Below are 13,596 nucleotides of genomic sequence, written 5' to 3' on the forward strand. Positions count from 1 at the left end.
AAAGACAATGCCCCTGTGTGGTTTTGCCTGATGCCTCGGCTTGAATCCCAGGAATCACCCGCTAAGAAGACACCCGGGCCCCTGCCTGGACCCTCAGCCCTGGCCCCGGACCCGCCTGCATTCTCCCAGCTACCCCTGCCCTCTGCCTGGGTGGCTTCGCGGGGCGGTAGGATCTGAGTCCCTGCCTGCCGCGCGTCTGTTTGCGTTGCCCTGACAACCGCCACTTCCGGGCGCGGCCCTCGCAGACCGCGCAAGTGGCGGTCCTGGCAGCAGCTTCCTGCGGGAGAGGTTCGTCAAGGACTAGCCGCACCGACCTTGCCCTCCCTCTGCTTCTCAGCCGCGGCCCCTGACCCTCTGTGTTTACGTGATGCTCCTAGCAACAGCCACTTCCGGTGCGGAGCCATTTCTTCCCCTTCCGCCCAGCGAGAGCACAGTCCCCCGGATTCCGGCCTCGGAACAGCCGTTAGGGCCGCTCTGCTGTCCGCACCCCCAGCACCCCGACCCCTCGGGCGGGCCTCCGGCACCGCCATGGTCCTACTCCACGTGAAGCGGGGCGACGAGAGCCAGTTTCTGCTGCAGACGCCGGGAAGCGCCGAGCTGGAGGAGCTCACGGTCCAGGTGACCCGGCTCTACAACGGGCGGCTCAAGGTGCAGCGCCTCTGCTCAGGTGCGTGGCCCTGGGGGTGACTCGGGCTGGAGTACGTCAGGCCGGAGGTGCTTGCTGGCTTAGGGGGTCGGAGGGGTGGGAGTGTAAAGTTTGGGGAAGGTTTGGCCCGACCGAGGTGGGTAATAGCGGACCCCGGGGGTGGCCAGAGGGGAATCCAGAGATGGAGCGGGAATTTGGGGGTGACAGGGGATTGGGGGAGGACCTGTAAGGGGTAAAGAGACACCTGGAGGGGAGCCAAGAAACCCCGGTAAGCCGCAGGGTGGGCCCCGGGGCTGAACCCTCTGGGCAGCCACCGAGCCTCGGCCCCATTTGTGCTGTCCACGTGTGCCCCTTGAAATGTGGCTGGTGCAACCCAGGAAATTGAGTTTTAGATGGAAACTATCCCGTGTAGATAGCAGGCACCCTGTTAGCTCACTCCAGAATTTGGAAGAGGAGGTGGGAAAAGGTCAGCCTTGCACCCCGTCACCCCCACACCTCCCCCCAGACCACCCCCAGTGGCTCAGAATCTGGTAGACAAGTGTCCGTTCAGTTGCACCAACACCCCACAGCTGTGCCATTGCACAGTGAGCGTGAGACTGGGGGAAAGAGTGGGGTCTGTTCGCCTCCCTTATCCTTCCTGGCCTGTGTATGGCCTTGGTTTGTACCAGCCAGTTGTGAGGTTTTAGCCATCAAGTATGAGTCATCCGTTAAGGTGGGGGGCGCCGGCAGCCCCTTTGTGCATCTCGCACAGGATTCAGTTAAATGAGATCACCCACATGTACATGTTTGGGAAAAGGGGAAGTCACCAGGTGCTGTTGTTTTTTTAAAGATTTATTTACATTTATCAAAAAGTCAGATTTACAGAATGATCTTCCTTCTGCTGGTTCACTCCCCAAGTGGTTACAGTGGCCAGAGCTGAGCTGATCCAAAGCCAGGAGCCTCTTCCAGGTCTCCCAAGTGGGTGCTGGTTCTCAAGGCTTAGGGCCGTCTGTCCTATACTGCTCTCCCGGGCCACAAGCAGGGAGCTGGATGGGAAGTGGAGCAGCTGGGATATGAACCAGCGCCCATATGGGATCCGGTGCATGCAAGGCAAGGACATCAGCCACTAGGCTGCTGCAGCCGGCGCATTTGTCAGGTTTTTAGCAAGAATTCATTTTCCCTTTCAGCAGAGTTGGGAACCAAAGTGCCTAGGCCCCAGGCCAGTGGCCAAGCACCCTGAATGTGTGGGCAGGGACTGCCTGGTACAGGCAGGGCTTGGCACACAGCGAGGTGTAGCCGGATGCCCTAAACCCTCACTTTTTAGGAGTTTGCCTTCCAGGGGGAGATAAGGTGGGAGGAAGAGGAGGGGGAGAATGGTGATACATATTGTCTGGCCTCCCCTCTGCTTTTTCTTTAAGAAATGGAAGAATTAGCAGAACACGGCGTGTTTCTCCCCCCTAATATGCAAGGACTGACTGATGAGCAGATTGAAGAATTGAAGTTAAAGGACGAATGGGGCGAAAGGTGCATCCCCAGCGGTGGGTCCGTGTTTAACAAGGACGACATCGGGCGAAGGAACGGGCAAGGTAACCCAACGTCCATGGCCCCTCTGTGCCCCCAGGCAGGCACACGGGTGCATGCTGGCCTGGGCACTTAATTGTGGTTAGGTGCCAACCTATGAATAAGATGTATACAGTCTTCTAAGATGCAGCTAGTTAAACCATGTAACATGGTATAATTGTGGGTCAAAAATGACTAAATACCAAAAAAAGGGGTGGGGGGACTAAAAATATGGGAAATCTCTGATGGAGCCTGGTAAAATGTTAGCAGCTACCAGCTCAAAATAGATTGGGGTGCTGTGCTTGGTACCCGTCAGCAGATGTTGGGGCTTGTTTTGAGGCCATGAGGGTCACACCTCTGGGGTGCAATGCCTGCTGGCCAATCTGTGGCAGAACTTCAGCGGCCAATGCCCTTCCCAGGACACGATTGGCTGGGCAGGACTGGAAGCCGTTCATCCTCTGGGGTAGCATATGCCTTTTGTTTCTGTCCTGCTTCAAAAGCTCCGCTCAAGGAAACTGTGACCCTCCCCCTTATCAACAGGCTAAGTGGCCCGTGTCCTCTGACACTGTTGGGAGAGGATGAAAACACTGATTCCTACAGGCCTGTGGACTCCAAAACACATTGTTATTTTCACTTCTTTTTTTGTAAAAGATTTTTATTTTTAAAAATTTGTCCTAAATAACTTTCCATAAACCGCCATTCTCTCTCCCCTGCCTCCCCCTGCTGCTACAGGGCAGGAGGGTGGATGTGGGACAGTATGAGGATGAGGGTGGAGTAAGCCCTGCCCCCCACTTGCCCCCAACTCGTGCAGGCAGCGGGTGGCCAAAAAACATTTGTGAATATCTAGGCGATGCCAGGAATCCCCGGTGTTGTTTCTTTGGACTTAGCGGCGAATGGTCGTCTACATCTCTTCATACCTTGAGCTTGTGCGCTGTCTAGACAGACTGTTGGCTTTTCAGAAGGGATTTCATCGGTGAAACACACTCACTCCTAAGGACCAGTACACACTTCATCCTTCATCTTTAAGCCAGCCTGGGCCTTTAATTGACTGTGTCCGCTCTGTGGGGGTTTGGCGTTGCCACAGTTCCCAGCGTCTGGCGAACACTGTAGTTAAGGCGCAGTTTCAGCTTGTCCCAGCTTCCGTGGATTTGAACATCGCATCCCGTCATTTTTGCTTCTCAACCAGCAAGTTGTCTGTTCCTTTCTCATCAAGGTGGTCCTAGACAACAGCCACATGTCACATCCAGCCAGTTGCCTATGTTTGTGACATACATTTTTAATTGGGATACAGCTACCCCACTCATTGAAGAGCGAGGGTGCTTTAGAGAAAATTCATGGGAAATGAATGAATGAAAAGTTACATTGGTTTTTGGTGCGAAAAAAAAAAATTGAATTCCACGCCCGTGGAAATTAAAAATTTCCCCAAAAGTAGCAGTATTTGACGTGTAATAAATCTGTCCTGCACAAAGTTTAGCCAGAGTGCTCCCTTTCTTATTGTAGAATGTGCTCAGACAGTGAGACAGACATGAAAGGCTGTGATTCTTTTAATGCTCTTGTCCAATTATGTGGAGCAACAGAGATTCATGATCCGTATCTTTCCATGAACTTGAAGAGCCCACCTGTTTGGCCCAAGAGGCGTGTCCCGGCACGAGTGAAGCGTGTGCCCGCTGACCCCGGCCCGAGGACCTCCCCGTGCAAGAGCAGGTGGCTCATGCACATCTCATACTCACACATCCTGCTTTACTTGGCTTGTTCCCGAATCACACAGAAGGGATTGAGCGAAGCAAGAGGACGTTTAAGGAGACTGTGCATTTGATGTTTTCTCTCTTCCTCTCTCCTTTGTCTTGTAGCCCCAAATGAAAAAATGAAGCAAGTTTTAAAGAAGACTATAGAAGAAGCCAAAGCAATAGTATCTAAGGTTAGCTTCTTTTTTTTTCTCCCCTCCCTTTCTTCTTAGATTTTTAAATATTTTCCATTGTTACTTGAGTGCTAGAGAGACAAACGGAGAGCCCTCATATGCTGAGTCACAACCCAGGTGCCTGCCGTGGCAGGAGTTTTTCCATGCTGAAGCCAGGAGCCAGAAGCTCCCTCTAAGCCTCCCACATGGCCGCCAGGAACCCGGTTACTTGAGCCACCACCACTGCCTCCCAGCCACCGGCAGGATCAGGAGGCTGGAGTGGAATGCAGGCATCCTGCTGTGGGAAGCAGGCATCAGAACAGGTGTCTCACCTGCTAGGCCCAACAGGTGCACTCTGTTTCAAAAATGAAGCTCTAAGTAGTTTGTCCTTTGGGATACACACACTTATAAGGTATCCAGAATTATTTTTTGACCAGTTTTTTGCTGTTGTTAAATACCTTCCAGAAGTGAAAGAAGTAAGCAGGGCTGAGGTGGACCCTAGCTTTTCCTTGTTTTAATTAATGTCAAGTGTCCAGAGTCTTCCTGGGGCAGATGTTTGCTGGCCACGTCAGTGGGGGTGGATCCTAACGTAAATACGGGGTGATCTGAATGTGTGGCCTAGAGTAGCTCTCAAGACACTGGACCCACATAGTACATATTTAATATTAAATAGTCCTTTAACATTTATTTATTTATGCAAAAACTGTGTCATAAAAGGACACGCAGGTAATGGATATTTAAAGACTTGGGATGGGGCCAGCATTGCAGCGCCACAGGTAAAACCACTGCTTGCAGTGTCCCCATATTGGAGTATCGGTTCCAGTCCCAGCTGCTCCGCTTCTGATTCAGCTCCTGGCTAATGTGCCTGGGAGAACAGCTTAAGACGGCCCAAAACCTGGGACCCTGCACCCACGTGGAGACCCAGAAGAGGCTCCAGGCTCCTGGCTTTGGATAGGCTCAAGATCTTTCTCTGTCTCTTCTTTCTGTAAATCTGACTTTCCAATAAAAACAAATAAATCTTTTTTTTTTAATATTCATTTATTCATTAATTACATTGCATTACATGACACAATTTCATAGGTACTGGGATTTCCCCCCCCTTCACCCCAAACCCTTCCCCCATCATGAATTCCTTCACCTTGATGCATAACCACAGCTCAAGTTCCGTTGAGATTCCCTAATTAAAAGTTTACACCATACAGAGTCCAGCATCCCACTTGTCCAGTTCAAGTTCAACGGCCTCTTAGGGAGGCCCTCTCAGGTTTGTAGGCAGAGCCAGCAGAGCGTCACCTCGATCAATTAGAAGCTCCAACATATCATCAGCAACAGTCCAGGTATGATGAGGCTGGTGCAGAGTCCACTAACAAATAAATCTTAAAAAAATGAAGAAAGAAAGAAAAAGGCAGGCCTTTCCGGATTGGCCACAAGGAGGAGCTGGCACCATGTGGAAGTAGGAGTGAGCACTCAGCTTGGTGGCCTCTGACCATCCGCACATTCACTCTCCACACCGCTCCTGCCTGCCAGGATGGGGACTGTGGCTTTGGTGGGTAGCTGTGAATGGAGCATTGGCCACGGATCACATGGGTCTTTAAGCCCTCCCTCCCTAAGCCCTCCCTTCCTGTGCAGGTAGCAGGGGTGGCGTGAGGCTGAAGGCCTGGACACTGCTTTGTGTGCCTCTGTGGCCAGCCTGCCAACTAGTCCGCTTCCAGCTGGGTCCAGTTCTGTAGGATCACCTGGCTGCCTTGTTCCTTCCCAGAAAAGCTGACCCTCGCCCACTGTCTGAGGGTAACTGCAGACTCGGAGCCTGCCCAGCCGCCCCAGGAGCCCTGTCCGCCCCCTCCTGCCCATCCTGAAAGGGCTGTTGGCTGCTTCTCCCGGCTTCTGCTCATTCTGAAGCTCCATGCCCACGGCTCCATCTTTTCCACACACCTGTATTTCGGGGTGTGCATGATCAGTCCTCTATCCCACTCTGTGTCTGCTGACCCTCTCCCACCACGGCTTGGCTGTGGGGTCTTCCCTCTTCAGCCTGTTATGCACTTGGCCGTTAGCCTGCTGTGCGACCCAGGCCATGGCGTGCCGGGCTCAGCCCCTGAAGCAGACAGCAGTCATCAGGGAGTTCCTCGTTACCGTGCAGGCAGCCTCTGGCAGTGTCTGCTGCGGGACCCTGTTTATAGAATCCATGAGGCACTAACACCTGTCCACCTCCAGAAACAGGTGGAAGCCGGCGTGTGTGTTACCATGGAGATGGTGCAGGATGCCCTGGACCAGCTCCGAGGTGCAGTGATGATTGTGTATCCTATGGGGCTGCCACCATACGACCCCATCAGGCTGGAGTTTGAAAACAAAGAAGACCTGGCGGGGACTCAGGTAGGGGGTGGGTTCCAGTACCCCTCTTCTCTCCCCTCCCTGCAGCCTTGCAGGTTTGACCACCTGCTTCCCATGCAGCAGGGTTTGGGGTGCAGGAGAGGACTGCCCCTGTCCTTGCCAGGCAGGAAGTGACCTGAGTCATGGCAGAAGTGGGATGACCCTAAAAGCTGGGGAGCTTGGAGAGAGGGCAGGGGGCGGGGCCGCACCCAGGGCAGTCCCTGACACTCCTGACGTGGCTGCTGCGCCCTGGCTGCAGGCAGGCCTCCAGGTCATCGCCGAGTCGGAGGCACAGCTGTGGTGGGCCGCCAAGGAGCTGCGGAGGCAGAAGAAGCTGGCCGACTACGTGGGGAGGAACGAAAAGACCAAGATCATCGTCAAACTTCAGCAGGTGCGGGCTTCAGCTCGGGGGACAGCAAGTGTTTGCTCATCAAGGGTCCACCGTGAGCATGTACTCTAATGCTGGAAGACCGCAGCCGTGTGCAAAGCTTTTGTCTTGAAGGTTTATGTGAGAGGCTGAGTGATAGGTTTGGTTCACTCCCCCAAATGGCCACAGCAGCTGGGCTGGGCCAGGTCAAAGCCAGGAGCCTGGAACTTCATCCGAGGTGCCTGTGTGGGTGGCATGGGCCCCAGCGACAGTTAGGAGAGAAAATGGACTGACCAGCAATAGGTGATTCTGCTGTCGCTTGGGGGCAAGAAGGGATACACAGCCGAGAGCAGCGCTGCACGTAGCTCCCACGTCGGAGGGCAGGACGCTGCCCACCGTGCGTGCTCCGTGTGTGGGCGGAGGTCTCGAAGAGCCTCGCCTATAGAGTGGCCTTGGCTCTCTGCCTGCTGTGAAATCTTCCCTCACTGCTTCCCTGACCCTGCACTGGCCACCTTGGGCACACCCAGGATAGACATGATGTATCACGGCCTCGGGCCTCCCCTCCTGCCCATCCCCCCTCCACGCCCAGGGCGCAGGCACCGCCGGGAACAGGGCTGGCCTGAATGCCCACTCTCTGATCAGACCTAGGTGACATGCCCAGCATAGGCTGTGGTAAAATGGAGGGATGGGGGGAAGCTGTGACTTCCTGGATTGCCGCCTCTCCGCTTGCCAGGAGTAGGCCTTGACCCACCCTCTCTCCTGCCCCGGGCTTTGCAGAGGGGACAGGGGGCCCCTGCCCGGGAGCCCATCATCAGCAGTGAGGAGCAGAAGCAGCTCATGCTGTACTACCACCGGAGGCAGGAGGAACTCAAGGTACCCGCCCCTGGGATGGGAAGGGGGGAGGCTGGGAGGCGGGGTGTGCAAGGTAGAGGCGTGGCCCCAGGGAGTGGCCTCTGTTCTGCTGGGAGGTAGGGTAGGGGCGGGACCCCAGGGTGGGGTCTCTGTCCTGCCGGCAGTGGGAGGTGGGGTGTGCCAGGGTGTTGGGCATGGTCTGGGGGCATCCCTTCCTGCTCTTTGCGTAGTTGTCTTTCTTGCTGAGACCTTTTTTCTTTTCAGAAATTGGAAGAAAATGATGATGACTCATGTTTAAATTCTCCGTGGGCTGATAATACCGCTTTGAAAAGACATTTCCACGGCGTGAAAGACATCAAGTGGAGACCGAGATGAGGTACACCTGTTGATCAAGCTGTCGGAATCAGCCGCTTCCTGGCAGGGTAACTGACAGGGAAGAACTGGCCACGCTCTGTGCAGATGGGGAACTTCCTGGTTTTCCTATGGTCTGGATCTTTAAAATAACAAGTATTCAATCAATTAGACCCAAGTAAATACATCCTCATACGAAGGTGTGTAAATTACTTTGGTTTCAGGGCAACCATTTAGTTTCTTGGATTGTTCTTTAATAAAATACTGAAGATGTAATTATGGACATTTTTAACTTTCTGAGCTATTGGGTTGTTTATCTTATGAGACAAAAAAGACCAAATGCACCCCCATGTGTTCACTCATATTCCTGTAGAAGCTGAAACGGGCCAGGCCTGAGCCAGGAGCCAGGAGCCAGGAGCTGGTTCTGGGTCTTCCACACAGGCGATGGGCCCAAGCCCTTGAGCCACAAGCTGCCTCCCAGGATGTGTTGGCAGGAAGCTGTAGTGGAAGCAGTGCTCCAGGGACTAAAACCAGACATTCTGAAATGGGATGCAGCTGTCCCGGGCTGAAGCTTAACCTCCTGTACCACAAAGCCAGCTGTCATTTCTTTCTTTTTTTAAACGGTCAGGACTAGGCCAGGTTGAAGCCAAGAGCCAGGTGCTTGTTCTGTGTCTCCCCTGTGGGTGCAAGGGCCCGGGCCATCCTCTGCTGCTCTCCCTGGTGCATTAGCTGAAAGCTAGATCAGGTGGAGCAGTTGGAACACGAACTGGCACCCACATGACATGCCAGCACGACAGGCAGTCGTTTCACGTGCTGCACCAGCCCCACCACAGGCTTTCTGAAGCATTCTGATCAGGGGCTGAATTCTCAGTCTTGTTGGAAAAAGGCAGCCAAGCCAGCCTTCCCTTGACATTCAAACTGCCCTATGGTTCTCAGCTTTCTAAGCCTCCTTCCCTGGGAACAAGCTTCCATGTGGGCCAAGGGCAGCCATCCCTGCAGACGGCAGGGTCTGAGTGCAGGACCAGCTCCTGCTTCAACCTGCCTAGTGTCCTGCTGTACTCCTCAGGGACCTTTTAATTATAAATGCTGTGTCTCAGCATCCACAGTAATCCTGTGCCACAGTGTCCAAAGTGCAACTGCCAGGCTGGCTGTGGCAGCTGAAGATTCTGAAAGTTCTAGAAATTTCTAGAAGGTTCTCTCAAGCTTGACTTTTGGTCTCTAAGATGGGCTCTCCATAGGGGAGTCACAGGGCTGTCCCTGAGGGAAAGTGACCACGGCAGCTAATGTCTCCTGCCTCAGGCCTGAGCCCCATCATGGCCACGATTAGGAACTGTGGGAGCCAGTACAAGGGAGAGATGGTCTGGGGACTGTGCACCTGTTGGGGTCAGAGGTAGCATGGGGACGCAGCTGTAAGATGCTGAGAGCTGTTGCCACCAGCAGAGGACGACTCGGCTCCTGCAGGAGTGACAACGGGCAGCTACTGACCCGACCGCTGGGGGCTGCCCTGAGCTGGCTAGTAGGAATCAACACTGTGAGCAAAGCTTGTCTTCCCCAGCAGGATGTAGATGGCTCTGTGTATCAACTGTGCCTTTGCAGATAAAATTTTGGGTTGGTCGTCAAATTTTGTAGGGCTGGACTTGCATCTATTCCTTTATTAAAGAAAAAACTTTATAGTGGCAAATGTCTGTGAAGTGTCTGGCCTCGGGTGTCATAATGTTTGTCACAAGGTGCTCTGCGCAGGTCAGAATCAGGTGGGTTGAACTCACGCTCAAATTTGTCAGGAAGGTTTTGTCCACCCAGGCAACGTGGGTTCAAGAGCCATCACTTGGTATCATCAGGAATTCCAACGCAGTGGAAGAGCTCCAGGCCATGCTGTTTCTTCTATTGCTTGCTGCGGTTGCAGGACTTAGCAGCTCATGTACTTGGAGACTCGAACCAGCGTGTGACATGATGGATCAGTTTAAGTGTGGTATTGGGGCTACTATTTTTTTTTTTCAAGTAAGTTCATCCCTGGATCAGTGTCAGAAGGAAAGGGAAGGGCCTGGTGGGATGGCTTAATTGGCTGATCCTCCCTTTGCAAGCACTGGAATCCCACATGGGCACTGTTCATGTCCCGGCTACTCTACTTCCCATCCACTTCCCTGACTGTGACATGGGAAAGCAGTGGTGGACGGCCCACTGATGAGGCCCCTGTACCCATGTGGGAGACCTGGAAGAGGCTCCTGGTTCCTTGCTTCAGGTCAGGTCAGCTCCAGCCATTGTATCCATTTGGGGAATAAACCAGCAGATGGAAGATCCTTCTCTCTAAATCTGCCTTTCCAATAAAAATGAAAATAAATCATTTTCAAATAGTAATAAAAGAACAGTGCCTGCTGGGTATCCAGTCAATGCCCTGTGGCTCTCCAGTTGTGCCTCAGTCCAGGAAGGCCAGTACCAAACCTAGAGCCGAAAAACCCTTTCCTCCAGCCGGCCAGGCAGCTGGCAGCACCAAGGCAGTGTTGTCACAAGATTCCCCCATCCTTGGACAATTGCTCCGTGAAGAATGTACTGTTCACTTTGAACTTCACCACCTGGAGCAAATCTAAAAAAAGATAAAAAGATAAATGCTTTTTATTGATTTATTTATTTTTTATTGGAAAGGCAGATATATAGATACGAGGAGAGTCAGAGAGGAAGATCTTCCATCCTCTAATTCACTCCCCAAGTGACCACAAAACCCAGAGCTGAACCAGTCTGAAGCCAGGAGCCAGGAGCCTCTTCCGAGTCTCCCACATGGGTGCAGGGTCCCAAGGTTTTGGGCCATCCTTGACTGCTTTCTCAGGCCATTGGCAGGGAGCTGGATGGAAAGCAGAACATCCAGGATACGAATCTGTGCCCTTAAGGGATCCCAGCATATGCAAGGTGAGGACTTTAGCTACTAGGCTACTGCTTCAGGCCCAATAAATTCTTTTTAAAAGCAGAAAATAGCACACAGGGCACGTGGCTGATGCTGCCAATGGCAGGAGCAGGTGAGTGGTGATGAAAGCTTTGTTCTTGAAGCCTTTGTGCCGGAGTCGGGCCACGTGTGAGCTCTGCCGAGATAAGGGCTGGGATTTGCAGGCGTTGATGGATTGTTTGCAACCCACCCCTCAGGAAAGCTTCCCTTGTGAGCCCCACACCCAGCCACCCAGCCACCCAGCCTTTATGCAGGAATCAGGATGGGGGGCAGCTGCTGAGCATGCCAGGGAAAGTCTACATGACAGTCAAGGAGTCCTGTGTGCTACGAGCAGGAAGGGCTATGATGACACGGACATCAAGAGGCAGGAGATGGGCAAAGCCTCGCACCCCTGCCTGGGGCTCAGGCAGGAGACAGCCAGGGCAGCCAGGGCAGCCTGCGCAGCCTGGGCAGCAGCCAGCGTCCTCCATGCACAGCACCTGTCCCTGGGGCCACGTTCCAGGGAGCAGGGGAGATGCCGGCTTGCGTCTTTCTCAGTGCAGGCTGGAAAGGTGCAGTTGGTGTTCATGCACTTGACCTTCGAGACTCCAGTGAATTTTGCTGAAATACATACGCGCCCTTGGGTTCTGGCCAAGCCTGTGAAGTTTCAGCCTCTGGATGGTTTCTGTTTCTTGCTTTTTTAGGGAATATTAGAAGTGACTGACAGCAGGGATTTGGGCCTAAATGGCTGCTTTTCAAGCCATCTCAGAAAATGAAAAGGCGTCAACGTGATGGAATTTCTCCAGGAGACAACTTCAAGGAAAAGGAGATTTGGAAGTCGGGGGCTGTTTAATGCAATGGGAGATACATGTCCTTGCCAACTGGGGTCTTAGGCATTGGGGCAGGAGGAGGGGAAAGGGCGGGGGTCCCAGGGAGGTGAGGCTTGGGATCCCCCAGGCCCAGACCCCACCTGGTAGCCCTGGATGTGTTGTGTCGCAGAAAGGCCTTTTGGTACCAGCTGACCCGGATGTGTGGTCACCCCAGCAGAGTCCCAGCCTCATGAGAGGTGCTCCTAGCCCCACCCCCAGGGCACCCCCTAAGGAATCGTCTCCCAGCTGGTGCAACGTCCCATGACACCTGTGCCACTGGGCGCAAAGCTGGGGTTGAGTATTTGCAAGAATGTCAGTATTTCCCACTCCGGTTCTCCATGAACTGGCAATCACCTGTCCTGGGTGGACCAAGGCAGCTGACAGTGGAGGCCAAGGCTGAGGCAGAGGGGGACAGAGCGCTTTGAAATGGCCGCGTGGGGGCGCTCTCCCGGCGCGGTCACCACTCCCAGTGAGTGTGCAGGGTGCGTACTGTCTTTGACACACTTCCGAGGTGTGCACTTGGGTCTCTGTCTTTAGTCTCTCTTGGGAAGCAGGAGCACCTGTTTACGTCCCATTGTTCTCGCATTGCCACGGGCCAGCACAGAGTGGAGCTCGCTGCGGATTTGCAAGGGGCATCAATGAAGAAGTAAGTGAATGAGGGAAGGCAGTGGGAAGCCGATTCAGACCTAGGAGAGGGAGAGAGGAAGGGACCAGCATCTTCTGGGGTGTCATGGAATGTGGCAATGGCCACACCTCCTTTGGCAAAATGTCTAGTGACCAAATCTTCTGTTAGCTTCAATCAACATGGATTTGAGTTCTGATCCCGGAGTCTGTAGCGGAAGGGAAGTCATGGAGGGTATGTGTGGGGGTGGGGTGTTCAGGATTAGCTTGTGTGCTAGGGTCCCCAGCTTCTTCACTTCTGGGAATCCCTGTATGACTTCCCTTGTGCTCACAGATTCCTTGTGGGTTTTTTTGTTTTGTTTTGTTTTGTTTGCTGTTGTTGTTTTAATATTTAGGATATTGCTTTTTGAATTTTTAAAATTTTTATTGGAAAGGCAGATATACAGAGAGGAGGAGAGACAGAAAGGAAGGCCTTAGTTCAGTGGTTCACTCCCCAAGCAGCCACAACAGCTGGAGCTGAGCCAATCCGAAGCCAAGAGCCCAGATCCTCTTCTGGGTCTCCCACACAGATGCAGGGTCCCAAAGCTTTGGGTCGTCCTCCACTGCTTTCCCAGGCCACAGGCAGGGAGCTGCTGGGATTAGAACCGGCGCCCGTATGGAATCCTGGTGCATTCAAGGCGAGGACTTCAACTGCTATGCTATTGCACCAGGCCCAGTTCCATGTTTTAAAAGTATACATAGGGGCTGGAGCTGTGGCATAGTAGGATAATCTCTGCCTGCAATGCTGACATCCCACAAGGACACCAGTTTGAGTCCCTGATGGTCCACCTCCAATCCAGCTCCCTGCTAATGGCCTTAGAAGGCAGCAAAAGAAGGCCTAAGCCCATAGGCCCCTGCACGCATGTGAGAGCCCTGGAAGAAGTTGCTAGTTCCTAGCTTCCAACCAACCCAGCTCTGGCCATTGCAACCATTTGGGATGTGAACCAGAGGGTGGAAGATATCTCTCTCTCTCTCTCTCTCTCTCTTTCTCTGTAACTCTGCCTGTCTGTGCCTTTGTGTATCTTACCCTGTGCTCAAGAAAGTAAGTCACTAGCACTCCTTCACAGGAACTCCTCCCTCGAACACCATAGTCAGGTTCACTCTCCACCGTCCTCATGCCACCAATACACAACTTTG

At 53.3% G+C, this 13,596-nt stretch overlaps 1 protein-coding gene across 1 annotated transcript; it reads left to right on the forward strand.

Moving 5' to 3' along the window:
* Positions 1–266: 266 nt before the first annotated feature.
* CFAP298 (cilia and flagella associated protein 298) lies at positions 267–8,288 on the forward strand. The gene is made up of 7 exons (XM_004588574.3): positions 267–667; positions 2,044–2,211; positions 4,036–4,103; positions 6,291–6,449; positions 6,706–6,837; positions 7,591–7,686; positions 7,930–8,288. Exons 1-7 carry the CDS (start codon positions 529–531, stop codon positions 8,038–8,040), a joined length of 873 nt encoding a protein of 290 aa, XP_004588631.1. The 5' UTR covers positions 267–528; the 3' UTR covers positions 8,041–8,288.
* Positions 8,289–13,596: the final 5,308 nt, after the last annotated feature.

Source organism: Ochotona princeps, chromosome 3 (assembly GCF_030435755.1).
Source record: "Ochotona princeps isolate mOchPri1 chromosome 3, mOchPri1.hap1, whole genome shotgun sequence".
NCBI lineage: Eukaryota > Metazoa > Chordata > Mammalia > Lagomorpha > Ochotonidae > Ochotona > Ochotona princeps.

Bases quoted from the DNA above. Each gene is read 5' to 3' on its own strand.
- CFAP298 (XM_004588574.3), top strand. From the start codon at position 529: ATGGTCCTACTCCACGTGAAGCGGGGCGACGAGAGCCAGTTTCTGCTG. The intron at 668-2,043 runs GTGCGTGGCCCT...TTTTTCTTTAAG, and splicing joins GGTGCAGCGCCTCTGCTCAG to AAATGGAAGAATTAGCAGAA. The intron at 4,104-6,290 runs GTTAGCTTCTTT...GTCCACCTCCAG, and splicing joins CCAAAGCAATAGTATCTAAG to AAACAGGTGGAAGCCGGCGT.